The sequence below is a fragment of the Malaclemys terrapin genome, chromosome 18, assembly GCF_027887155.1.
Source record: "Malaclemys terrapin pileata isolate rMalTer1 chromosome 18, rMalTer1.hap1, whole genome shotgun sequence".
NCBI lineage: Eukaryota > Metazoa > Chordata > Testudines > Emydidae > Malaclemys > Malaclemys terrapin.
Window position 1 is genome coordinate 18,188,100 of NC_071522.1, and position 27,433 is coordinate 18,215,532.

The following is a 27,433-nucleotide window of genomic DNA, read 5'->3' on the forward strand; positions in this document are numbered from 1 at the left end:
TCAGAAAAATTGGGGTTAAGTGTTTATTTTTGTGTCCCTCTGAACTTGGTTTTGGCCAGAAACAAAAGCACCCAAGTACTACAAAAGAGGCTGGTGTCGCTGTATTTTTGCTAGTGCAGAGGCAGAGATAACAGGACATCTCTCAAAAGGCTGTTCTGAGATTTTGAGCTTGATTTGAATGATCTTTGGGGCTTGGGTGGCTTGGCACGGGAGCCAGACTTCTGTTTTAGCCTCAGGCTTAAGGGAGATTAGCTCAGTGCTCAGGGCGGGGGGAACTGTCCGGGATTGGCTGAGATCTGGAATTTATCTGCTGCTTTGCTTTCCCCTTATATTCTGCCCAGATCTTCTCTTCCTCACCCCTGACTCTGCCTGCAGTGTAGGAGAGCTGCTTATTGCCGGTATGCCCGTCTCACTCATGATTAGTGCTCCCTTCTCTGTCTGACGTGTGGCCAGAGATGGGAGGGAATACGTAGGTACTGTGTGTGTGTGTGTGTGTGTAAGTAACAGAGCACTTCCCTGACCAGCATTTGGCTCCCTTCTCTAGCCATGTGTCCCTGGCAGAGAAGAGCAATGAGGATTCGAGTGACTAATGGAGAGGAGTGGACTGGTGATGTGGACACACCCACACCACTGACAGGACCTGGAGGAACTGCGGGCAGCAATTCATCTATCACTCACACCTCCGTCTCTTTCCTTCACTTCCCACCATGCTTCACCATGCCCACCTCTCATTTCATCTTTATCTTTCCCCACTCTCCTTGGGTCCCCAGAAATCTCCTTTCACCAGCATTGGCTTTAGGGAGCTCCCTCTGACGCTCTGATTCCTTCTCTTCCCTCACTATCATGAGTTGGAAAGCAGAGGGAGTTGCCGGAGCCAGTGTGGGAGAGACGACACAGGTTGGGCAGCAAAAAGGTCACTTTGACCTGACTCCCCTCTTTCAGACTTATCTGGAACAAATAGGGAATGTCTTAAATCTTTGGGAGTCACTTATCGCTAACTGCAGCATTTGCAAGGTGGGCGACATCTCCTCAGGAGGAGGAATCGCCGTTCACAGCCATAAATCTTATATGGCTAGATCTCCAAGCAGCTTTAGAAGTTACTCCATTGCTGTGTATATGCTATAGCTGAAGGACTATTGTGTGTGTGTGTGTGTGTGTGTGTGTGTGTGTGTGTGTGTGTGTGTGTGTGTGCGCTGAAAACTTTGGGATAATTAATTAGGTTATTCGTGACAAACCAAAATCAACAAATATGTGGGCGTTGCATTGGCACAAGGGAGACACTTGCAATGAAACAATGACTGTAAATCAAGTAAAGGTCACTCATGAATAACTGCTGATTTTGGTTCCTGTTAGAGTTTCAGCACAGCATGGCTGCCGTGAGCTCATGGAATGGGAATGGATAAGATCAGCTTCTCTTAAATTGGCCGGTGCTTCAGAGACCCAAAGGGGTGAGGCCCCTGACCTCTACTGTTTCTAATTTCCGTAAATGGCCAAGATGCACAGAGCCAAGGTCAAGTGAAAGAACTAGCGTGCAGCAAGTTGGCTTTGAATGCTTTGTGTACTTGGGTGGATGCTTATTGGATGGGCTGTGATAACCACTAATGTGCTAGTCACATGAGCAAAAAACCACTTTCTTTAGCATGTCCAGGTAATGGGGAGAAGCCACAAAAAAGCCCAACAGAGCATTATGGGTATGGAAAGATGGTTTATTCCCCACTCACTTCATCTATCATACGGTAAGTGAAGGGACTTGTGGTCAGCAGTAGAGCAAAGTTCTGTGGGTCTGCAAAACCTATAAAAGGGGGATGTAACTAAAGTTTATCTTTCACTTTGTAAGAGAGGTGTTCAGTTCACCCCACATATTGGATTGATGTTAGATGTAGCAAAAATATCCCACTGATTCTGTAATGAGGGATGTGTGGATTGGCATCTGGTGTAAATAACCAAGAAACAAACATGGGAGTCATTGAGGCAAAATGGTTTGATGCTATCGGAGGGTGAGAGAGCATGAAATAGACGTCACTCGTTTTCTCAAAATGCCTTATGCTGTCAGTGGCGCTAGTCCAGAATTGTCACGTTTAGCATTGTGACCATGCAGAGGAAGAATTGTGTAACATGTCAGGTTAGGTTGCTTTCCTAACTCTCCCATTTCAGCTCTGATTTATGTTGTATGTGGTCTAGAGATGGGTGACCATCTTACTTTGCTAACTCTTAGCCCACTCAAATGGAAGGCTGTATGGCCGAGAGTATTAGAACACTGGATTGGAACTCCGCACACCTGGGTTCTATTTCTTGCCTCTGCCATTGGCCTGTTGGATGACCTTGGGCCTGTAAAATGAGGATAATGATACTTACCTTCGTTTGTAAAGCACTTTGTGTTCTACTGATGGAAAAACACTATATCAGAGGTAGGTGGTATTCCTTTTCATATGTGTTGTAGGTTTGAAAGTTTGACTCATGCTCAGGTATCGTGTTCCCGATCTGTTTAGTGCAGATTAAAGAAGGATCCAGGGAAGAGGAGAAAAAGCAGGGTGAAGGAGAATCAAAAAGGGGGCAAGGTGTACAATTGCAGAATGGGTGGTGAAAGGAAGCAGAGAGCGGAGAAAATTGTAAAACTAACAGATGCAGTAGGCCTGGCTTAACTCATTTTTAATCTGGTTTTACACCATTGTGGGACCATTTGACCACAGCAGAGGTACTCTTTATGAGAGCAGATTCCAATTGTGCCAGACCAGCCTTTTGGGAGTGGGGTTTCTTTTACCCCTAACACATAGTACAGGCTTTCCACTAGTTAGAAAAACATTGAGCCGGAATGCTGTCATCAACTGCACCAGTGTAAATCTTGATTAAATCTCTTAAGTCTAAAGGGTGTAAAACTGGAGTGAGAGAGAGCAGAATCCAGCTCTATGCAGTCTTATTGCCTCCTTTGAGTATTCTCTTCTTGTAAGGCATGCAGACAACTTACATCTGTATTATCGCATAAAAGGATCCCATTTGTTTTATTCTGTTATACACCCATATCTTTTCACAAACTCTATCCAAGGGTTACAGATAGTGTGATATTAATCTCATTTTTTGGTAATTGTTCAAATGCAATATTTGATCCGAGGCGATATAACCCATTCTTATCTCCTGACGCTACTTTTAAGAAGTCGGTGGCGTTTCACGGTGATTTAAATGCAAAGAGATACATTACAAAACCTGTGTCTGACTGATTCATTGTGTGATTGATAAATGATCTGCATATTTTCTGCATGAAAACAGTCCTCGTAAGGCGATACCCTGCCCAGAAGTCTGCGAAAGGTTAAAGGAAATTTTTTAAACATGTATAGACTTTAGACCAATACAGTGTTTTTTTTTCTGCTACATGAAATCCACCCTATTTATTTAGAATATAATATCACACTCCACTTTTATAACCCTATCTTTTTTTTTAATTACTAGGTACAATTATGTGGAACCATAGTAACAAAAAAACAATGACAATTACAATACAGATGTTAAAGTGCTCTTGACCTGTTCCGAGGGGGGATAGATTTAAGAAATGCATATGACAATTATGTTTTATGGGGTTCACCTCTTCCCTTGAAGGATATCAAATGAAACTAGCTCCCACAGTAACACAGCAGTAGTCATAAATACTAGAGACTGAATATTCCCATATAGTACTAGAACAGTGCTCACAAGTCCTCAAGAATGGAAATTCCTGTTCCTCTGTTATATGGCAATGATGCTTACAGGTACTGTAGAGTGAGTGCTACTGTTATTAAGTGGTGATGTTTTATGATCTTGTATGTCGCTCACACTGGTGGTGAACATTTCATCATGTGCCTGGTATGCCACCCCACAAAGAGGTAGTTAAGTAAATCCCTTAGATTTCTGTTGCTCGGGTCTGGGTCCAGATCCCACATTTCTCTTTCTAACAATGCTGTGACTTTTAAGAATGTTTTAGGCAACCTGCCAGTCAGCAGTTCATTTAATATCTTGCCGATTGCTACTCACCAGAATGAAAATCAGGATGAGGTTTGAAACCATCTTTGTACAAATCTTAAAACGGGAGTTTCTGAGGTTTCTGCAGCTCAATTAATGTAAAACAAATGACCCGGAGGGTAAAGGACAATTTAATGACTAATTTTAACTGGGGGTGTGGGGGGGCCTGAACCAAAACCTAGTTCTGAACATCCCAAACTTTGGATCAAGAGCCATGTGTGAATGTCACAACTGGCTCCTGTGGTCTTGCTAATAAGCGGAATTTATCCTCCAGATCGGGACACTCGGGGAAGTTCAGATCTGGCCTACCTCTCATTCTTACATACTACTATAATTAAGAATGACAATTAAAAACCTCTCATCCTACAGCCTAATAATTCCCAGCCCTCACTTTTTATAGATATCAGGCTTGATGAGAAATCCTTTCCCTGAGCCTGTGACCCTCAGACTGACCCACGTGGCTGGCATATGTTGCGCTTCACTTTCTGTAACCAGACTTATACTGTAAAATATCGCCCTGTCCTCCTCCCCCTATATATATAATATTATATTTAAATTTCTCTAAAGTAACGTTGAACATTTCTATTCACCCACAACAACATGCAACTTATTTTTGCCAAGGAAATTCTGTGCCTAGGATGGTAGATGCTTTTGCAAGGCTGTTCTATGGGAATGATAAATACACACAAAAAATTTTAAGGTAGAGGAATATTTTCACAGACAAATTCCAGCTTGATTTAGGTAAAAGGTGCCATGGGAGGGATTTCCGAAGGCAGTTAGAGGAGTTAGGCACCCAAATTCTTTGACTATCCCAGCCCATGTGTGCAAATATTCACTCTAATCCCTGGGGTGAAATTCCAATGGAATTTCTCCTGATTTACATTGGTGTAAGAGGAACATCAGGCCCATTGACTTCAATGAAGTTACCCCTGAACTACATCATGCTAAGTAAGAGATGACTGCAGTAGTTTTGAGCCTTTACGTGCGGCGTTGATTTTTACATAATAAAGTCATGGTGTAATTATAAAGGAGAACGATGCTTTTTTTTTTTTTTTTTTTTTTAAACTTACAAAAAGGATGAAGTGTGTAATTTATGTAGTACAATGCATGGCGGGAGCCAATAATGCGACAAAGCCAGAAATGACAAACGTTCTGTGGAACACATTAGTCTGACAAGGGCACAGCAGAGACTAATTAAACTGGGAGCTAGGTTAAGTGCGAAGGAACTGAATCTCTGCTGGCGCGAACTAGCCGAACTCCCTCCTTGACTTCAAGGTCATTATTCACAGGGCCTGGTGTCTTGCTTTCTGAACACTAGGTTGATGAAGAGGGAGGCAGGAAACCACCATCAAGAAACGAGGCCACACTGACCCCTAATTTAACTCCAAAGCCTGCAGTTACATTAGCTCTGGGGAGAATTTAGTTCAGTGGGCCTGATGCACTTTTTCTTCCATCCAATTATTTTCTTGTTCCAGTTTTGAAGGAACTATGGTCTCAGTTTAGGAAAAAAACACACTTAAACACACACAAGTCCCATTGACTTGTGATTTAAGTACGTGCTTAAGTGCTTTCCTGAATCAGCATTTATCCTAGTACTTCCCTTACAAAACTGTTGGATAATGCTGCATTTCAGCATGGGGGGAAATGATGCGATCTCTACATGAACTAACTGCTCTGATGCTTGTTAGAGGTGCTATGTTAAAGGAACACATTTAATCAAGGAGAACAGTTTTAGGAGGGTATGCAGAACACAGCAAAAGGCAGGCATCTAGGGCCCTGTACCATTGCATTATTAGCGGAGCTGATGGAGTTCCACCGAAGTTCACGTCTGGAATGGAACAGTTCCGAGTCATTTCTGTGGGTGATAATAAAAACGAGTTACCACATAATCAACACAGAACAGTGGCAATGGAGTCTTTTGCATTAAAACAACCTGTTCTGAATGAGTGCTCTGCTGATAAATGCTATAAAGGATTTAAAGGTGCGTAGCGCAATAATCCAGAACACACTGTTCCACATTGACTGCATATATTTAACAGTCACTAAGATGTGCACGGTAGTTCTAAGTACATTTTCCAAAACTGGTTTGGGTGCAGAGGACTCAACAGCTTAGAAGTCCCAAGCAGTTCTAAGGTTGGATAGCAAAGACTTGAGCCGGTTGAATAGTACTCATTGAATAACTTGGACAGATTGTATCACATTCTCTGAGCAAATTATTCTGTGTAATCTTTGATCCAGCTATAGGGCTGAGCTGTCAGTCGTACAGAATTTGATGGAGAATAGTGTCCTTGCTATAGAAGTTTAAAACCAACTCGTGGAATTCTCTAGCAAGGATACAGTTCTCTGTTTAGTTCCATAGCTCAGTTTCAAAATCCTAAAGAAAATCAATGACTTAATTCTGTAGATGCCCAGAGTGACTTCTATAGGACCCTATTGGTTTCATGCCTATTAAGTTCCAGAGGACTTTCCCTTGAGGGGACAACATAATTAGTATGATCACAAATAATTTCAGAGATTTCAGTACAGTTTTAAAATATAAATTACTTTTGTGAACAATAGTTGATGGCAACTTTTGACCCAAGGCAGCTCTGAAGAAAAAGGTTTCTTGCCTTGCCCTTCAATTATTTGCAATCTCATTAGCTGTTCTTGGGAGACAGAACCCTGAACTCAGGTCACAGGCAAACTATGAGATAAGTGCTTTGCTGAACAGGGATAGACTTTAAGCATATGGTTAACTTTATAACTTCTATTGCAGGGATATAATTCTCTATTCAATTCTATAAGCTGGTTCAAAAAAGACTTGCAGAAAGGATACCATTTATAACAAAACCAATGGTATCACATGAGGGGAAGTCAGGACAGAATAAAACCTGAGCTAATGAGCTGGTTTGGGTGCAAAACCAGACAAAGCTTGGTGGGGTAGGAAACTAGCCAGATTTAGATTGAGACACTTAACCCCTATGAACCTAAAGCACCACATCTCACAGAACTCTGTACAGGGACATTGGAACAATTTCCCTAGTGAGGGTGCTGAAAGCCAATGAACCAAATTGTAAACCCTGTATATGATGGAAACCACTTCAAGCCGGGGGTGCTGCCACAACCCCAGCACCCTGGTACTGGAGCCATTAAACTACTGGCGGGGGTGGTTTCAGCCGCAACTTTTCAAAGCGCTGACTACACAGCTATTTCCAGAGCACTAGCGCAAGCCCAAGTCTGGGAGGCTTGCTGACATACCCTCTATGGTTAGGAGATTTACAAGGGGAAAATGTGGTGCTACAGGGAAGGGCACTTGCGTTGCTTTGCAGGACTTTTCTCAGGTCAGCACTGAGCCATTGCCTCAACATGGTATTTCAAGAGAAAATTCTGCTGGAGATATAATCTGGTGGATTGACACCCCTCCTTCCCCCTCCCCCCCCCCAGGAAATTAGGTCCTGATTCTGCCAGATGCTAAGTGCTCTGAATTCCTGCTGACTCTGTGGCCCTCCTCTTGGCCTCTGTTTATAGTGCCATAGAGGAATAATAGTAATATTGTATTTACAGCGATGTCCGTGTACTTGGCACTGTATAATGCACAGAGGGAGATATGGTCCCCTTTCCCAAGGAGCCTACATTCTAAATAGCCCAAACCGTTCAAACCCAGAAAACATCAGATTGTTAATTATTTGGAAGTGGTGTCCCGTAACTCAGATACAGCTGGCATTTTGAGTAAGATGACTAACTATTGAGCAGAGCTGTGTGGAGAAAAGAGGAAACATTGCCACCGTTTTAAAAATACTTTGTTCTCCCCACCTCCCCTGCACCCCCCACTTTTTTTTTTTTTTAAATTCCATAATTGAGCTGTGTCTGAACATCAGGGAAAATGTCCAAATTCCCCTCTTCAAATGTCAGAATTTTGAAAATTGCCACTGGTACCAGTTCTCGGGCCTCGAAATTCATTTCATACAGGCCGCCAAGCTTCCCTTCAACAAGTTGTTACTGACCTGAGCTGCATTTATACAAGTGACCTAGAGAGGTGAAAGGCTCCGTCCCCTAATACTAATGATGTTCAGCACCTCCCTGTAAACATCTCAATACACTGAAGCCTATTGGGGTTCAGGGCACACAGTAGAGTCCCTGGAGTGCACTAATTGGACCTAGTCACTTATAGACTTGACCCTGAGAGGTTCGATTGCCCAGCATCTCTCATTGACTTCAATGGGAGCTTCCGGGGCTGAGTTCCTCTCGGAATCCAGCGTTCTGGAGTATGGAGCCATCTTGCCCAATTACATTTTTCTTCCTGTGACTTGTGTCTAGATTCTTCTGCTCGAGTCTGCAGAGCGTGCCCCCACTTCAGAGAATGACCTGCCAATCACCAGGACGACAGCCACGTGGTACGACGACTTGCTCCCAGATGCTATTCCCCTGGTAAATCCTGGGACTGTGTTGAGGAAGCCGGTGGGACCAGCTGGTAAGCATATAGCCAGGCATTCACTCTGACTGCCTTCTGTAGTGTCAGATTCCCAGTACAAATCCAAATGTGAGTTATGCATGATAACTAATGAATAAGCTGCTTCAGTGCAACTTGAACATAAGAATGGCCGTACTGGGTCAGAACAAAGGGCCATCTAGCCCAGTATCTACCGACAGTGGCCAATGCCAGGTGCCCCAGAGGGAGTGAGCCTAACAGGTAATGATCAAGTGATCTCTCGCCTGCCGTCCATCTCCACCCTCTGACAAACAGAGGCTAGGGATACCATTCCTTACCCATCCTGGCTAATAGCCATTAATGGACTTAACCTCCATGAATTTATCAAGTTATCTTTTAAACCCTGTTGTAATCCTAGCCTTCACAACCTCCTCAGGCAAGGAGTTCCACAAGTTGATTGTGCGCTGTGTGACGAACAACTTGCTTTTATTTGTTTTTACTTGGTCTTAGAAACTGCCTTGGGTTTGAGCACATCCATGACTCGCAGTGAAATATTTCCTGTTCTTTCTAGCTATCGGGTCAGACAGTGGGAGTTGTAGGAGAGGGTTTTCAGATGGGCAGATGTAAATTGCACCCATGACATTTGTGCCCATGTTTTTGAGCCTACAGGGAACTGCAGGTGCCAGTCCCAGCACTTGTGCCTCCAGCTACCTTAGGGCAGTTGCACACTGGAGGGTTATTGGCCCAGGTCCTCAGATTTGCCTCTGCAGTTATCTTTGCACCTGCAGCAAAGCGGTGGGAGCTTCAGCCTGGTTGAAAATATACATTACAAAGAGAAAACAAACCCCACAGAGATGTGTTTTCAGAAGTCTTAGCCTAACTTGGAGGGATGGAGTAGAACCAGTGCCGGCTCTGGCTTTTTTGCCGCCCCAAGCAGGGAGAGGGAGCGGGGGGGGAGGGAGAGAGAAGGGGGGTGGCCAGGGCTTCAGCAGGGTGTTTGCCACGCGGCCCCAACGGCCGTGCTGCCTGCTGGGAAGGCTCCAAGCCGCTCCGGTCGGCTGGGAGGGAAGGACACGGGCTGCCCTGCTGGGCTTGCTGCAGGGCGCTCCCCTCCTCCGCGCCGCCGCCCCCTACAGGGTGGCCGAAGAGGAACAACAACAACAACAAAAAGTGGCCGTGCCGCCTAGGATTGGGCGGAATGCCGCCTCGTACAATCTGCCGCCCCAAACATGAGCTTGCTCGGCCGGTGCCTGGAGCCGGCCCTGAGTAGAACCAATGATGGTGAGATTTGGAGCCACTTCCTCACAGCTGGAGGCTATTCAAATGTGGGAGTTTGATTTGACCTGTCATAGCTGTAAGGACCATTTGTGAATCTTATTTTCCCCAGAGCTCAGGGTCTCTCTCTGCTAAATTGTGAACACAGATCTCGTGTTCACACACCCAAAAGGGTATACTTGGGTGCAGCTACCTGTCACTCTAGTAGAACGTGGGATTCGCGTGCACAGTTTAGGCGGTTTGCTGGTGCAGCACAGCTCTGTGGACTGCGTTTTTCCTTCTCTCTGAAAGAAGAGATCTGTGAGTTACAGATGAACTGCATAACATAAAAATGACACTAAATCCTGTACCGTTTTCTGGAACGTTGCAGGATCACCTCCTATTTCTCCTCTTTAATCCTCCCCCCAACCCATCCTTCCAGTCAAGGGGAGCTGGATATGATTTCCTCAAAGCCCATTGTTGCTGTTCTTGCATTGGTGAGGATGCTATTATATAAAGTGAGGAGCTTTTTGCTTCTTTTCATGGTCCTCAGGGTAGAGCAACTGCATCCCAGGAAGAAAGCGGCCAACCTCAGGGGGAAAAAAACATTCCAGCCCCATTTTGCCAGCTTTACTGGTCTGCTCTTAAACTGTTTGTTTGTGTTGGCCCAAGAAATCACTAAGAGCTGACTCCTGGTTCCATGGACGCTAAGCTCCCATTAGGAGCAGTAGGTATTCCTGTGTCTTGTAAGGAAAATGTTTACACCCAATGGATGGGGATTTTCACTATGAAACATTCCTGAAAAATCGAGACACCCTGGGGGTACTCTAGAAAGGACAATTAATGCTCATCTATTGTATTCAGAATGTAGCACCTCTCTGGCAGCGAGCCCTGGGCTGGAAGGCTATTGATGTATTAACAGGAAAGATGTTCTGTTAATGATAAATTAGTGGCACTAGACAATCAATTTTTTTTTAAATTGAGCATAAACCGATTTGGGCTGTTTTTATGATCCCTCCCGTGGTGTGCAAAAAAAAAAAAAGTTACAACAAATCTTCAGCTTAGCCGTCTTGGCTAGACAGATCTCCTAGCATGTGTTTCTTTGACCTTGGCACGCTCACGTCAAGATCCTCACTTTCTGCTTCCAAGGCCCTGTCTGACAATTGCTTTCCCGGCTCCCAGCGTTCTTCTGTATCTTCCACCGAGCCTAGAGTTGGTTTTTGTTTTCCTTTTTTGCCGGAGCAGTTTATTATGGCAGCCCTTCACGGCTGCAGCCGGCTCGGTGCACGGATGCAGCCAACGCAGACCAGATGTAATCGTTGTTTATAATTGGACAGGATGCCACAACAGGGAAGGGAGGCTTTCTAACGATATGTGCTGCAAAGTATTTTTAGCACAACAACTACGGTTGCCAATAACTGAATTAAAGCAGCGTTTCCCCAAGCGTCCATTAGATGCTCATTCCTTCTTCCCCATGTCATTTATTTTTGCTCTTGGGGTCTCTCGGCACCTGCACTTCATCTCATCAGTGTCTGCCCAGGAACAAGATTGAAGACTCCACCCATCTGACTTAAATTTCCTTACTGCACTTCAGGGGTCCAAGGGCATGATATTTTCCCCTGTTCTCTCTCAATGTTGGGAAGTTACCTCCTGCCTAGGCCACTGCCATTGTTGTTCCAAGGGTGGTTCCCATTAGAAGTGGGTTTGGGTTTGATGCTTTGAATGGTGGGAATGGTTCAGAATGCCCTTGTAGTGTTGACTGGCTGAGACCTTTCCAGGCTAAGATCCAGAAAAACTTGCTACTGTTTACTAGGGTTGATCTTTCTTCCCTGACTGACAGGAGTTAGAATAGACAGTCCTTTAAAAGCAATTAGAACTGTTGAGACAGCTGCATCACTGGCCTTTCTGATCAGCTCGTTAATCAACAGGCCTGTATTTAACTGAGGATTAAAAAAAAGACTCAGATTTTAGCTAATGGGTAATGGGAGACGTATTTTTCATCTACATTTCCTCTCCACCCTTCTGCTCTTTTAATTAGAGTCTAAGGCATCTGAGCAGCCAGTGCCAAAGAGAAAATGATTGGCATATCTATTTTTCCTCTTTCAAAGCACAAAATGTTGTTTGTTTCTGTATCTATGGTGCCTCCAGGAATGCAGTACAGCCCAGATCCTGAGCTTCAGATGAAAGAGTCCTCCTGTAATTTGGGGTGGGGGAAGTACCGGAGAGGGATGTGTGGGGATGTGGTGCCCTGTAGGTGCAGAGAAGTTGGGTTTCTTCTTTGGGTTTTACCTCTCCCTTGTTGGCATGGTATTAACGCCCCAGGGCAGACTTTCCCCTGTCCTCAGATGTTGGGGAATTTAGAATACCAGTTGCACAAGGAGGGATAAAATTGCTGCTCCAGATGGATAGTTGGAGGCAAAAGGGGCTAGCAAATGTGTTACTGAGTGAAAAAAGAAACCCACATCTGATGATGATTATTTACCTGTATTACAAATAGCTAGGTGCCTAGAAACACTGACTGAGATCAGGGCATCGTTGTTCTAGGCACCATACAAACAAACACCTCATGAGAGACAGTCCCTGTCCCAAAGAGTTTCCAATCAAAATAGACAAGCCAGACAAAGGATGGGAAAGGAAAGAGGCACAGAGAGTTGGCCAAGGTCACATGGCAGAACCATGAGTAGAACACAGATCTTCTAAGTCCTAGTCTGGTGCCCTAGCCAATATGCCACAATGTTCCTCTTCCTCTCCGGCACTCATCATTTTCAAGGATATATACATTGAGCCAGATTCTCAGCTGGTGTAAATCAACACCGAAAGATTTCACTGGAGCTATGCTGACTTATACTAGCTACAGACCTGACCCACCGGTTTTGTTTTCTCTTTTCTTGTATCCTATTTTTTTTGCATTTGTCTCTTTTGAGCCGGTAACACCATTTGTCACCAGTCTGAGCATTTGTCTGACACTTTACTCAGTGTTGCAGCTCCTGGTCCTTCCATTAGCACTTTCTACCTGCAGGGGAATAAGTGCCATCTCCTTTAAATCTCTTCTATAACAGCACAATTGAGGCTGTTGGCAGCAAATGATGGCTCTTAGTCTGTAGAAGTTAACAGGGTTGAATTATAATGGTTGAACTTGATGATTGAGGCCATTTTATATGATCAAGGGCATATTTTGACCCAAGCTCAGTGCGTTGTGCCTGAAAACAGTCAATTTTTTTTTTTAATTCCTCCCTCTGTGCAGGAAGGAATTCTCAGTGACAACAATTCTGAATTTTGTGTGTGTTAGCTTTGGTACTTGGTCTAGTGGCTGCTTACAGTGCCCTGCTTTCCTTAAAGGGACCAAGGCACACCTTCCTGAGCTTGCCAAATCTATCATCTTGTCATGTTAGATGACTCCCGTATCAGATCCACGAGGCTGGCCCTGTTAGACGTTGAAAAGCCTTTGTGTTCTGTGGATGAACACTCTTGTTTGGGGAAAAATGAAAAACCTTCCATGACTCTTTGCCCTGCACTCAAATCAAATCAGAACTCTGTTTGATGGCATAAAATAGTCTAATTTTTAAAAAACCGTTCAAATCCGATCCAGTTGTTTTCGTTTCCAGATCCAGCTGGGATAAGCAGTGGAAGTTCCAAAACATTTTGAGAAAAATACGTGTGTCAATATTTACAAACCAGATAAAAGAAGGAAGGACTAGGGATCTTTTTGAAAGCCTGTTCTCTTGTGGTGAACCTCTCCAAGATATGCAGATAGTTTGGATGAGCATTTAGGGCGCGAGCTCTGTACCCCAAGTATGCTCTGCATACCCAGAATGGGAATCGGATCCACATCTGCCAAAAAGGTAACTCAGGCTTGGTCTACGCTTAAACATTAGGTCAACATAGCTACGTCGGTCAGAGGTGTGAAAAAAACACATCCCCAGCCGACCCAACCACCAACGTAGATGCAGCTGTTCAACTGAAAAATGCTTCCCTTGACATCACTGGAGGAAGTGGTGTATCTTCACCGACAGAAAAACCCCTTTTGTCAGCGTAGCTGCATCTACACTATGCGGTTGTGTCAGTATAGCTACAGCAACTTAGCTATGATGCTATAGTGTAGACATACCCTAAGGATTTGGTCTCCAGTGCTTCTCTGAAGTTCTTGGAGCTGCAGATCTCATGTGTTCAGCATTTATTGCAAGATCTTCAATCCCTTGCGCACAGGCTGTGAAGCTGCTACCTGGCCAGCCAATGTAACCCACCCCTCCAGAGGCAGCTGGGAGCGATGTCCGAGGGGCTGGTGCCTCTCCTGATATCTAGCTGTGGTGGAGAGGAGAGAGAGGGTGGCATTTCCCTATCTGACAGTTTAAAAGTGTATGAAAATGAAACCTGCCCTCTGTGTGTTTTGAGAGTTACGTTTTCCATTCGCTACATTTACAAGTAAAGTTGGGCCTGAACCAATACCCCAAATCTGAACATTCAGAACTAAACTTCCCCAAAGTTGTGGCTTGCATCTCTCTTTCTGAGTATTCTAAAGCCGCTGGTAGCACAGATCTAGGAGCCAGGAATTCCTGAGTTTTTCTAACCCTGTCTCTGACACTGACTTGTTCAGTGCCCTTAGGCGAGTCACTTTTCTTTGGGGCCAAAACCATTTACCTACCTTTCAGGATTAAGCAGTGTTTGGTCAGTGCTTTACACACACACACACACACACACACACACACACACACACACACACACACAAAGCACCTATTACATTAGTGTGCAAGAACGGTCATAGTGTTTAAAGCACGAGGCTATATAAGTGATAAACAATATTATTATTTTGTCAGCCCAAAGGAAACAGCAGAGATGTTTAAACCATTCAACCTTTCCTCAACTTAGAGCCTGCAGGACGAGCTGCCTTCCTGCTTGCGTACAAAGTACACCCTGCTCTCTGTGCCTTCTGTCTGCTTACCCAGGGTTTCCGAGGAATTGCTCTGTAACTCACTTAACTGCGGTCACTATGTTACAAGTATCTCCATGTATTTTTGTTCAGCACGCTCCTCAGTGGTACAAACGGGTAACATCTAGCTGCCACGCTGGGTTTGGTTCAATCACGCGTGTTTCTTGACGCGGGCAATGTTTGTATTAACTGGGACATATATTAGATATAATGAAGTACTAAGTGCATGGAGGAGACATACCACTCCTTTGATGTGTAATAGACAATCTCTTTGTGGTAGTGGAAGTCAGTGTAGTACCTGCTTTCACATAGGTACCAACTGGATCATGTCATATTAGGCTTGTATGGGACTAAAGGCTGGGACTGGATTAAGCAGGCGAAGGAGGGAGTGGGGGACTTCTGTAAACCCCTGCCTTGTGCCATGTCAGTATACTGGTTTGGGAAGGGGGCCACACCAATTTTAGATTAACACAAGGATGGAGGCACTGGCTAGCATGCTGCCCTGTGAATCAACACTCCAATGGGCATGATCTGCTGACTAGCACAGATGCTGCTGTTTGCAGCATGTGATCGGTGAGCGGAGCTTTCCTGCCCCGTGTTCTGGTAGGCTGGCACTCACGGGGTCAACACCACTCTCCTCTGCTCCAGCCAAACAGAGCAGGAACTCCCCCTGAGTCAGCTGTACCTTTCAAAATCTCTTTGGGTTCCTTTCTGATGTGTAAGCACGTATAACAACTCCAGTGTTCTAAGCTCCAACAAGTTTCCTATTTGAATGTTTGCAGGGCTACCAGGGCAGATTGGGCCCCCAGGCCCAATTGGACCAGTTGGACTTCCAGGACCACCGGGACCAAAAGGAGACAGGGGACAAACTGGCGAGAGAGGGCCAGCAGGGCCACCAGGTGAGTCTCTGAGAGGAACTCGTGCTAGGAAGCTCATCTTACTCTGGACAAACTCCTCTGCACAGAAAGGGCCTGATCACAAGACGTGCTGAGCATCTTTAGGTCCCATTGAATCAACTCCCACGGATCAGTGAGTACTGAGGACATTCAGCCCCTCCCAGGACTGGGCCGAAAGTTTTAAATTAACGTAGACACCCCCTTAGCCCCTCCATGTAGCTGAAGAGTGATTATTCTGGGATGCCAGCAGCATCCAATAGGAGATGTAAAACCAGTCATTGTCCAGCTAGTGAGCAGAGAAGAGCTTTTTTTCCGGTTTAGCCCATTCATTGCTGCGTTTTGCTATAGGGGAGCATGCCTAGTTCATGGGGAGGAATTTTGCTTCTCTCCTCAGGTACATCAAGCAATCAGATGGTTAACATTGAAACAATAATGCTGTCTACATTAAAAGAAAGTGTTATAGATAGGGCCGTCTCTTCTGAGTATAACCTATCCTTGAGCTAGGAGACTTAACTGTTACTAAATCTTGTGATGGAGACAATGCTACGCCAAGTGCCAGACAAGCGGCGTTTGTGTTTCATACGTACTGATTAGCAGTGCTTCATAAATCTCCAAGCCAGGGAAACATTTGAAACCCGGAGTGTGCCTTAAATGTGAGAGTGGCCCCAGAGACGTCTTGGCATTTGCTGCGGTCCTGAAAATGGCTGAGGTCTGGTCCAGGATGTCTGACTCTGGTTCCTCAGAAACAAAAGATCCCTCCAACCCCAAAGAGAGCAGCATTAATCTGCCCATTGCACAATTGGGTTCCCGACCTGCTTGAGAGGGTCGCTCAGAATAATACTTTGTATTTCTTCGCTGCCTTCCATGGGAGGAACTCAAAGCCCTTTGAACATTAGGGTGATTTCTTCCCCTCCCCGCAGAATTGCAGCGTGAGGCCTATGTAGAACTCCAGCCCATGTGCGGACCCTCTGCACAGGGGTAAGTTTCATCCTTAAAAGTTGTTAAACCTCACAATGCCCTTGAGCCGGTCAGTCCTTATGATCTTTGTTTTGCAGATGGGGAAACTGAAGCAAAATAGGCTCAGCCCCAAATTATCCATATTTAGGACCGCTAAATAAGCGTGAGCTGACTTTCAGGGGTGACGAATGCCCACACCACACCTCTGACAAAAGTTAAAAATCCTCTGCATTTTGCTAATCGGGACAAGGTGGGACTGTGTTGCTGTCATTGTCAGGTGCCTGATGACATTTCAAGCCAAGTGAAAGGGCTTTTATTTCACTTAACAGATGTGGTTCTGAGCCAAAACTACTGCTTTTCATTCTCTTTCTCTCCCCCCCCCCCCCCCGCCCATTTCCTACAAGTTCGGTCGATAATGAATATTTTTTTCAAGTAGAAATCTTCAAACTCTTCCCCAGAGAAGCTGTTCTGTCCTGCGCATCCTCCTCAGTCTCCTGTAGAGTTTATTGAAAAGAATCACTCATTTAAAACTAGTAAACGAGGGGTTTTTCAGTGGAAAATTGGGGGTTTTTTTGCTACAAGTGTTTGATTTTCACCAAACACCCCAAAATTGGAATATTTTCACTGAAAACCAAAATTTTTTAGTATTCAAATTTCTGTTTAAAAAATGAAAAATTTCCATACAAATTTTTTTTTTGGACCAGCTCTGTTAATAACTGCCTGTTTTCACCTCTGACCTGGCAGGAATCAATGTGTGATGGGCTCAGCAAAAGGCTGGGAGCCAGGCAGTGCTAAACTGTGATGCCAGGTCTGCCCTTGGCTTGCTTTGTGAAAATCATTTAATCCTTCCATGCCTCAGTTTCCCCATCTATAAAAGCAGGGAGAGGGAGATAATGATGCGGACTTAGCTGCCTCTCACGGGTGTCATGGAAGTTTCCTGAAGGCTTGTGTGGTGCTCTGAAAATGGAAGCTGCAAAGTATTACTATTAATATTAATATTAACCCTTTTTCTGTGTAGCTTCCACTGCTCCACTCCACACTGAATAGTCGCAGTTTCTAGAATCATTTTAAATGGTACACTTCATCCCTCACCAGCAGCAGAAGCCCAGAACATTCCATCCTCCAAGAGCAGAGACTTTTCCTTTTACTGGGGTTTTTGCCAATGTAAGGGTTGTGACTGGCCACAGACTTCACCAGCACAGCCCGAGCCCTGCAACTGGATCCAAGGGTGAAGAGATGCTCATCTCAGCCCTTCTGACAACTCCTGTTATTGGGCAACGGCATTTCTAGACTTAGATTAAATTCTTTCCAGCAGCTTGGTGGGCTTTGTACTTACTCTTTGCCCCAGTACATCTGCTAATGTGTCTCCAACTTGTCAGAAATCTCCTCTTCTATTTCTTTGCAGGGCTTCTGGGACCTCCAGGACCAAGAGGACTTCCAGGAGAAACTGGGATCCCAGGACCTCCGGGACCTCCGGGGCCACCTGCCACCCCAGGCCTTCCGCTCACTGTCCAACAAGGGGTTCTCTACTCACTGCAGCCCACAGCTGAAAAAGAAAGTAGGTTTCTTTCAGTGTCCACATCTTTCCGGGTGCATCTGTGAGTGACAGGCTGGTAGCCTGTGCCGAGGAAATTAGATGTTTTCTTCCCCTCCCTGCCCGGTGCTACCATGTCCCAACTTTCACTGGAGGAGACAGATGACCTGCATCTCTTACGGATCCTGCTGGGTATTTAGGCAGAGGAACAAGTTTTGGGGGAGGACAGAAGTCAAATTGTCCCATCTCTCCCTGCTGATGAACCTGAACTCTTCATTCAGGTTGTTACTTGAGTCTGGATGAAGAAGCATAGCTGGGTGGTTTATGGGACTGGGGTTATGGGGGAGGGTTTACGGCTGCCACATGTCCTAGTTTTTCTGAGATTGTCCCAATTTTAAAGAGGCGACTACCGGACGCAAGCCTAGTTTGCTGGACGTTCATCGGGTTCCAAATCAAACTGAGGCTGCATCGTGATGATGCAACCCGTGTGATGTTAGGTGATAACATGATGATGGGGCACTACAATGAGCTGAGAGTGTGACATCACAGAGCAACTGTCAGAATTTCAGGACGCTCGTGTTTGACCCACTAAACTACCTCTCAAAAGTGGCAGCCCTAGAATATTCTAGTTGTAAGGGTGGAAAGTTGCAATGAGAACCTCAGCGGTTTAGTACAAGTTGGAATAACAAAGGAGCATACTTCTTGAGTGGCTTCCTTGTACCCTTCAGTACCTGACAGTATCATCTGCTTGTTTCTTTCATTGTGTTGCCTGTCAGTGCTCCTGCCATGTTTGTAGACTCTTTATTTAGCCTGCAAATGGCTCCCTCTGCTGCCTCTGCTTCGCTAGTCTTGCATTGGGATTGTCTTCTACGTCAGGGGAAGGGGGGAGGCTGTGTGGCCTAGTGGCTAGAACACTGGACTAGGACTCAGGAGACCTGGGTTCTGTTCCCGGTCAGCCACGGGCCTATTGGGTGACCCTTGTGCTAGTCATTTCATCTCTCTGTGCCCCAGATTAGCACCATCAGTACATCTACTTTGTGATCTACTGATGATAAGAGGGGGAGGTGGTATTGTGGTGTCAAAACTGACCCTTCTTTTCTCCAATCTTCTCAATCAGGGAAAGGGAAAATCTTCCTGTTTGAACCATAATGCTCTGAGCCAAATTCTGTTCTAAAATCAGCTTTGGGATTTCAGTGGGACACCTGGAATAACTGAAAGCAAGAGTCAGGACATGGGGGTACAAATCAGAACTAATGCAACTAGGCTTAAAACATTGGCACACAATAAATACAGATCTAGTTTCCTGCTGCCCCTCCCTCCCCCCATCTGTCTGTCTAGCAGTTGCTTGAACATAGCACCTAATACTATGGATGCTTTAATATACTCTAGTTCGAACAGGAATTAATTCGGGGAAGTCTTATGGCTTGTATTACACAGGTCAGAGTAGATGATCCCAGTGGTCCCTTCCGGCTTTATAAACTGTGAATCTATAAACCCTAGCATCTATGTACTGCACAGAACTAAAAAACCTGACAGCCCAAGATAAGAAAGTGTTTTGCTCCTTCCCTTCCTGTAGGCAGAGAGGCATGGATTTTGGTGCACTGGCTGGCTTTTTAAAATATTGTACTTGTTTGTTTAGTTATATTTTTAAGAGCATGGAAAGGCATTCTAGTAAAGGTACATTTTACACACCAGTCTGCGCACTGTCAGGTTTGGGCTTGTTCTGGTCACTTCTGGCAGGGAGTTCTACTACTCGGGTCCAGTAGTGATACTTTGAAACTCAGCAATATCTTCCCTTTGGCTAGTAAAGTGCTGGAAAACTAATGCAATACCCACGCTACCCCTAAACAGTGCCAGCTGTTCTCCTCACCTCCGGCTTCAGAGACAAAATATTGTAATTACAGCCACAGGATTAGTAAGTGTCTTTGTGTCTGATAATGATCTATGGATTTCCTTCCCCTCCACCTGCCTCCCACTTCACCCTCCTTTTCCTGAAGGAAAGTGGATGTATTTTTAATTTGTTAAAGATTTTAGCAGCATCGCTCTGTCTTAAATTATTTAGAGTATTATGGGCAGGATTAAATTCATTGTGGCTCAGTACCTAGGCTTTTAGCAAAATGTAGAGTGAACCACTGTATTTACTATCACTAGGAGATTTTGCATTAAATTCACGCCGTCTTCTTAGAGGATCATACCAATTACTGTGTGTTGATGCAATCGTAACATTGTGTATTTCCATAGTCTTTCATCCCAATGGATCCCAAAGCACTTTGAAAATGACAGATACAGAACCACTGAAACACCGCCTGTTCTTGGAGAGCAGCAATCAGCCAGCATGAAAGAGTGGTAGGGAAAAAATGAACTTTTCACAAGTACATAGGTTTGTCAAAGTGCCATGTTCTCCTGGGTAGCCCTGGAAAGCAGCCAGGACCCTAGTCTCATGAGAGACATACTGCATGGAACCCCATTTCTCTGCCTTGGAAGAATGATTTTACCCAGTCATTCCGTCCAGGAACGTTTCAAAGCTGAGGCGTAATCCTGTACTCAGTGATGCCAATGGGAGTATTGCCACTGATTTCAGATTGGCACAGAAACTAGCCTGGATGATTGGCCGATTGAGCAATCTCCCCTTGAATTATAGACTCTACCCTTTTATTTTTTAAAAAAAGTTATAAAATCCCTGGCATTTCCTACTAATATGAGTACTTTGATCAGACAGAACAATGGCAATTTTAAAATCAAGATTGGATGTTTTTCTAAAAAAAATCTGTTCTAGTTCAACCATGAATTTTCCCTGGCTTCTGTTATACAGGAGGTCAGACTAGATGATCACTGTGGCCCCTTCTGGCTTTGAATCTATGAATGTGTTACTTCCAATTGATTGAAGACGATAGTCTGTAGGCCTAAACTAAATTTGTGGGGACCTGAGCAGAAGAGTGCTCGTGGGAACCCCAACGTAGTCATGGTATGCGAACTTGAACAGAATAGATAGCATAGAATGTTTCACCTAGTGCAAACACAATAAGTTTTGAAGACCATTTACTGCTTTATCTTGACTTCTTGTCTTGGTCTCACAATATCAGAATTCCCTGTCTCCATCCCCATAATCCTCAAAAGGAAAATGGTTACTCACTGCCCCTTTATGTAGGTGGACTACATTGTATGAGAAATTTCACATCCTCAACTTTTTCAGTCAGATGAAATCTTTGAGACTGGAAATTGGCAAGAATCATGGCATTCGACCGATTCCTATAGATGCACATTCAGTATACATGTTGGTCTAGTTTCCACAAATGTTCAGTAGCAGTGAAATTCAATCCAGTGTATGGCCTTGCAAGATCTCTACCCACTGTTGAAATCCTGGCTCTACTGATGTTAATAGGTTTAGAATCTCACCTAGGTGCAGAGAGTGATGCTAAGCATTTTAGAGACCCTATCTGTCTAATATAGATTTTCATAGAGCTGCCATCATTGTTGTAGCTAAGTGTTAAACTCTAAACAATCCCTACTTATTTTTTCTTCTCGTGATTAATACAAGGCTCACTAATAGGATAGGTCACTAATATGGCAGGATGATCTTACTGTAATCATTCTATATGATTTGCCCTTTCATTCTTGTTAGCTGATTTGTGCTGCTGCGGATTGGTGGAAAGCTAATTCTCAACAGGCAGTAGAAGCTGGCTCGGTAAATGCCAGACAGGATTTTTTTTAAATGGAGCACATCTGAAAACCATAACCATAAGATCCCATCTGCTAACAGCAGAGGGAAGCATACCCCAGCTAATGAGCATGTGTACCCACATTGTGGGGGAAAGCTGTATCCGATTATTATTAACCAGTGTTCGGGTTCTGCCTGATCATGGTTAATGTCCGTGTTTTATTAATCCCAACAAGTTCCTGTTGGCCGCATTTATCAGCAGGCAAAAGCCAAAAAGGGGGGAGACAAGCATTTTCTCAGTTTCGCTGCACTGCGGTAGAGAAATTGGTCCCAGTTGTCTCTCTCCAGATCAGGTAGCGGGCAGAAATTAAGACAGGATTACTTCATTTCCATCCTGTCTCAACAAATCAAGCTTTTAATGGGGAGAATTTATCCTTAACACGGAATCGTTTGAGAGGGGCCAGATTCTAAACAAGACCTGGTATTGCCACTGTGTCTGTAGGTGAATGGGCAACTTGTGTGCTCTGGCACTTAGAGATGGGAGGGGCAGGCTTTGGGTACATTATCTTAGAGTCCTCATCAAAAGGGCTATGAAATGAAAGGAGTCTTTTCTGGGGAAAGGGACAGGGAAATAATACCTTGCTCTGAGCAGAGGGTGTTACACTGTCTTATATCTGTTGTGAGCTGCTTTAAGATAGAAACCCATCCTGGTACAGAGCAAGGAAGGGACATGCCAGAGGTCAACCAGCAGTTCAGTGGCAGGGTAGGGAACAGAACGCAGATCTCCTGGCTCCCCATTCAGTGCTTGATCCACTGGCCTTTCTGAAAAGAGAGAAGAGTGGGAGGGAACGGAGCAGGAGGAATGAGAGAGAGAGATGGGATGGGGCGGGGAAAGCGAGGAGAGAGATTGAGGCTGGCATTTAGAAAACTGTTCCAGTGGCTGTGAAAATTGTGCACATCCAGGTACCTGGGATGCCTGTGGCTGCTACACAGGTGAACAAGCTTCACTGCCTCTCAGGATAGATTTCAGCCACTTCTTAAGTTTCCCCCTTCCTACGTGCTCAAATCCCTAGCCCTGCCCATATCGAACAGTTGGCTTGTTGGAGCACTTTTGGGCCAGCTGGGAGTTTGGAAAGGTCTGGAGCAACTTGTACATCAGGGTGGTTTAAATGGGAAAGATACTCCCCTGCCTCCAAGGGCAGAATTTGGCCCGTTACATCGACAAGCCAGGGTGGCTGGACTTGCTGCAGGCAACTCAGTGAGAGCCACGCTGGGGGGGGGGAGGGATCCTCCATCTCTTTGCTGTTGAATGACCCTGAAGCTACTCTGTGGTTGCTACTGTAGCCCTGAGCTGCATGAGTCCCAGGGTCTCCTTTGACCCCAATGTGTATGGAGAGGGAAAGACCGGAGGATGCAGGTAGCCACTGGATATCCCAGATTGACCTGCTGCTTTGTGGGGATACAGAGGGACTGCAGGGGGGATGTGGACTCCCCAAATCCCACCCCCATGTATGGTGGATGTGCACTAGGTGTGTTGTAATTGGAGCCCTATATGACAAGGGAGGAGAGGGGCAGGATTCTCCCCATAGAAGGAATTTAGGAAACATTGTGCTGGTCCTCTTGAGCCAGCCAGTGCTATGGTGAGTTTTCCATGGCTGCGCTACCAAGGAAGGAGCGATAATAGAGTTTCACCCCAGCATGCTGCACGGCCCAAGTGCTGAGCTATTGAGCTCAAGGGCGCCCTAGCAGAGTTCCCCCCTCCCTGTGTGTCACAATTAGAGAAGCACCTTTCATAAATAACTTTGAGTCGAATTGATCTAATGTCAAGATGGGTGGATTTGTGAGGAGTAACTCTGTTTGTCATCATCCTAATATCCTCTTTGCCTGGAATTTTCTGCAACACACATTCACTCCCCTCAGCAATAATTAAATCCTATTAGTTTGCAACCCCACTACCCCATCCCACCTCCCCTAAGGATGTTTAATTTTGTTGACTGCTTGTTCTTTTTAAAAAAAAAAAAAATCCCCTGAAATTGTTAATGCATTCTTCGCTGTTCGATGCTCATTTTCCGATTCCGTCTCACTCACAAACCCTGATGGATTTTGACATGGTCAAATAAAACTCAGATTAATTGGATTACACACTTCACTTGGGTACCTTTCCCTTTGAACATGAAAGCATTCTCAGACGTTTTGTTTCTGGGCCGCAAAGAAGGAAAGATGGCTACGGTCAAAAATGATGGTCAAGGAATTACCTGTTTGAGTTCAGCCCTTGTGTGTTTGACTCTGCCCCAGAAGAGACCTAGGTTCAGTGTTCAAGGCATGCTGGTTCCCTTCCTGGACTCCAGTGCAGAGATGCCCTGTCCCTAAGGGCATCTGGAGTTATGGCTGTTTTCCAGTGTTCCATAGCATATGTCATGCTGGATCAGATCACTGATCTATCATCACTATTGCTATTGTACCCCTATCCGTGACCATCATCCATTGCTTCACCAAAGGTGAAAATCCTCCAAAATGTCTATACTAGACTCATTTTTTTGGGCCAAATTCTGCTCTCCTTTATGCCAGTGCAGAGTACGCAACACCACCGTTGATCTTTGATGTAAATATAGAGCAACCCCTCTATGTACCACTGTAGAATTTGCCCCTCTATGCCTGGAAAGAATCCCATCTAATGGTAGCCCAGTGAGCTAAAAGTCTGGGGGGAATGGACGTGTGGAGGTTTGAGATCACAGGCATGAGGAAATGGAAGTTTCTAGATTGTGGGGGGCAGTAGCTGGGGAAAATCTGGCTTTTCAGAAGGCCTTCTGTCATGGGTAACTATGCTATGCAGTATCCATTGACCAGACCCTGGTAGAGCCCCATGGTTGGGGAGTCTGCAGCAAAGATGCGGTTATTTTTAAGTGATAGATCATATTTTATATATAAATTGTTTCTTCAAGCAATAGTTAGCACTTCTATCCCATTTCCCCTGAAAGGAACTGCTGAAGTAGCATGGCTTGTATTACTGAAGTGTTTAATTGAAGGGTTTTGTTACATTTTTCTTTTCAAGTTTTGAAGATGTCTGTGAGTCTCTTCTCACCTGGTCCTTCACTGCCCCTGCTTATGAATCCAAAGGAAGGTCAGAAGACTAGAGAGATGTTGATTACAGTTAAGGCCAACAGCAACAAAGCCAGCAGAGGAATACATTCTTGAGGCTGTGGAATTGGTTAGGATCAAGTGGCTAGAGCAGTGGACTGTGAATCTTCACTTAAGTCAGGATACCTGGATTCTATTCCTACCTCTGTGGCATTGGGCACGTTACTTAACTTCTGTGTCTTAGTCTCTCCATCTGTAAAATGACATATTGCCTACAGCACTTTTGTATCATCAAATGAAAGGTGCTACCCTAATAGACTGCAAAATATTTGTATAATAGCATATGGGTCCATAGCTAGTGTGTTGGGCTGAGATGCTGGACCCAGGCACTTAACATGGTGGCTGCATATTGGCTACCACATCGGTCTGGTGGCAATGCTTTGGGCTGCTATAATCGTGCAGTAGCTCAGCACCATTGACACCAGGGCATTGGGCAGCCACATGGAGACTCCGAGTTCATACATGACTTCTTGGATCATTGGAAACCAGATGTCTTAGAGGTGACATATCTAGGCTTTGAAAAAAACCACTATTGCTATACAAGGCAGTAGCAGCCTTTTGCCACTCAGCTCCCTGAAGGGGGCGCTATCCAGTCTGCTTTGGTGACTGGCAGCAGGATTCAGTAATTAAGCAAGAACACTGATTTGGAACGAGGGGAAAATTCTTTGGGGCAATTGGAAGAAACAGTGTGGAGGGATGAACAAGAGGCGTGTCTGGGACTGAGAGACTAAATGCAAACGCACTTGATCCGGAGCCAGTCTGTGCACATGATGGCCTAATGTATAGAGCCTGAAGAATGAGATGATTGCTTTGGAGCCTCTGATAGAAAATCACAGCTTTTTATTTTTCAATGAGCTTCTGGATGAATTCCCCTCAGAACGGTCAGGGAAATTGTTCTAATGGTCAGAATTCCACCTAATTAAACACTCACTCTCTCCTTGGCCAACAGCTAGCTCGAGCTTTCAAACAGCCCAGTGTGAAATCCTGACTGACTGGACGCTGCAGTTGATCATTTTCTCAATCATTAATTCCCCTGCTCTTTACCACAGATGGAGAATCCCAGCTGGCTTCCACCATCATCGACACGATCCTGGCTGGCTTGCCAGGCCCACGCGGCGCACCAGGGCCTGTTGGGCCACCAGGTAACAGACTCAATCAAACTGGACAGCTTTAATGAGGAGAAACCAAACTGAAGATTCTTCTCAGGGTGTGTGTGTGTGAGTGTGAGTGAAAGATCTAGTGGCATAGTTTACGCCGACGTAGGGTGACCAGATGTCCTGATTTTATAGGGACAGTCCCGATTTTGGGGTCTTTTTCTTATATAGGCTCCTATTACCCCCTGTCCCGACTTTTCACATTTGCTGTCTGGTCACCCTATGCCGACGGGATGCCTGCCAGGAAAAGCAAGTGGGCCTGGCTGCAAAAGTTTGGGCTCACCGGCCTTGGACTAGTAGAGGCAAAGCTTTGTTAAAGGGATATGCAGTCTTCAGAGCAATGGAAAAGCCAGTCTGTAACTGCTTGCCTCAGCAGGAGCAGAGTTGACATCAGCCGCGAAGAGGCATTTTATATAGTCATGTCAACCCCTCCATTTTAGCTGTGGCTAAATACAACCCCCTTCCTGCAGTCATGTCTCCTCAGAATACTGTGGGTCCGGTGCCATGTGAGGCCCAGCTATCTCTTCACTCAGTATTGCACTCATTCCTTTTAGAAACCCCAGGTGCAGTACCTCACTTTGTGAATCCTGATCTAAGATTTCTCTTAGGACCAAGGAAGAATAGTCATTTCAAAGGAGACTGAAATTTTGCTGCATTTCTTACTACTTACATTATTTAAATGTTGTATATAGCTCTGAAGTAATTCCAGTACGGAAGGATGTTTTACATCAGAATGTGCATCTATCTTCTGTTTGATATCAATGCTTACGCCATGTCCTGATGATCAAGCGAGATTTTTGTAGAGAGAGTGAGAGACGCTCATCAGGAATAATGAAAGGAAATGAGTGTGATTGAAATTGAGGTTCCTTCTTTCTAAATGTCTCTAAAACTGTCTCAGATTATGATTTTATCGCCAGGACCCCCAGGCACTTCAGGACCCAAAGGACCCCCCGGACCTATTGGAGTTCCTGGATCACAAGTAAGTAATTTTATCCCAGGCCTTGGCAGGGGCGGAGATGGGGATGGGGGAAGGAGAGGAGTGGAGCATGGAGTTACATGCAAAGCGACTTATTTCTGTAGAAAGGAGATGAAATGTTTAATTAGTAGAGCTGAGTGGAAATCGGAATTTGTATCCAGCAAGAAATGCCAATATTTCAATACTTCGTTTTTATCTCAAATCAGGACAAAAGGCTGAAAGAGTGAAAATTTTCTCAGAACAAAATGTTCTGAAAAATTTTGATTTGGAAATGGCAAAATGCTTCATTTTTGGTGTTCTTAATCTAAACAAAACATTTAGATATCCCCAGGCAAAATGTTACAATGAAATGTTTTGGGTCAGTTCAATAAACCAAAATTTGAGTCAGAACAATATTAAACTGCATCTCCCTATGGGGTTGCATTGCCTCTTGGGAGTTTTAGTTTGGGTGCCTGATGCCCCCTCTCTCCTGGGCTCCCTGGGCCAGGCTGGCTGGTTGGACGGACTAAATCTCCCATGATGCACCATGCGGTTCAGTCAG

General features: G+C 44.9%; 1 protein-coding gene across 3 annotated transcripts in view; it reads left to right on the forward strand.

Annotated features, from left to right (window-relative positions):
- COL26A1 (collagen type XXVI alpha 1 chain) overlaps positions 1–27,433 on the forward strand; it is a 224,097-nt gene that overhangs the window by 175,709 nt on the left and 20,955 nt on the right. For all 3 annotated transcript variants that reach the window (XM_054008486.1, XM_054008487.1, XM_054008488.1), the window contains exons 5-9: positions 8,287–8,440; positions 15,362–15,478; positions 17,838–17,990; positions 25,812–25,904; positions 26,834–26,895. In XM_054008486.1, coding sequence (XP_053864461.1) covers positions 8,287–8,440; positions 15,362–15,478; positions 17,838–17,990; positions 25,812–25,904; positions 26,834–26,895 — 579 coding nt within the window. The remainder of the gene's footprint in view (positions 1–8,286; positions 8,441–15,361; positions 15,479–17,837; positions 17,991–25,811; positions 25,905–26,833; positions 26,896–27,433) is intronic.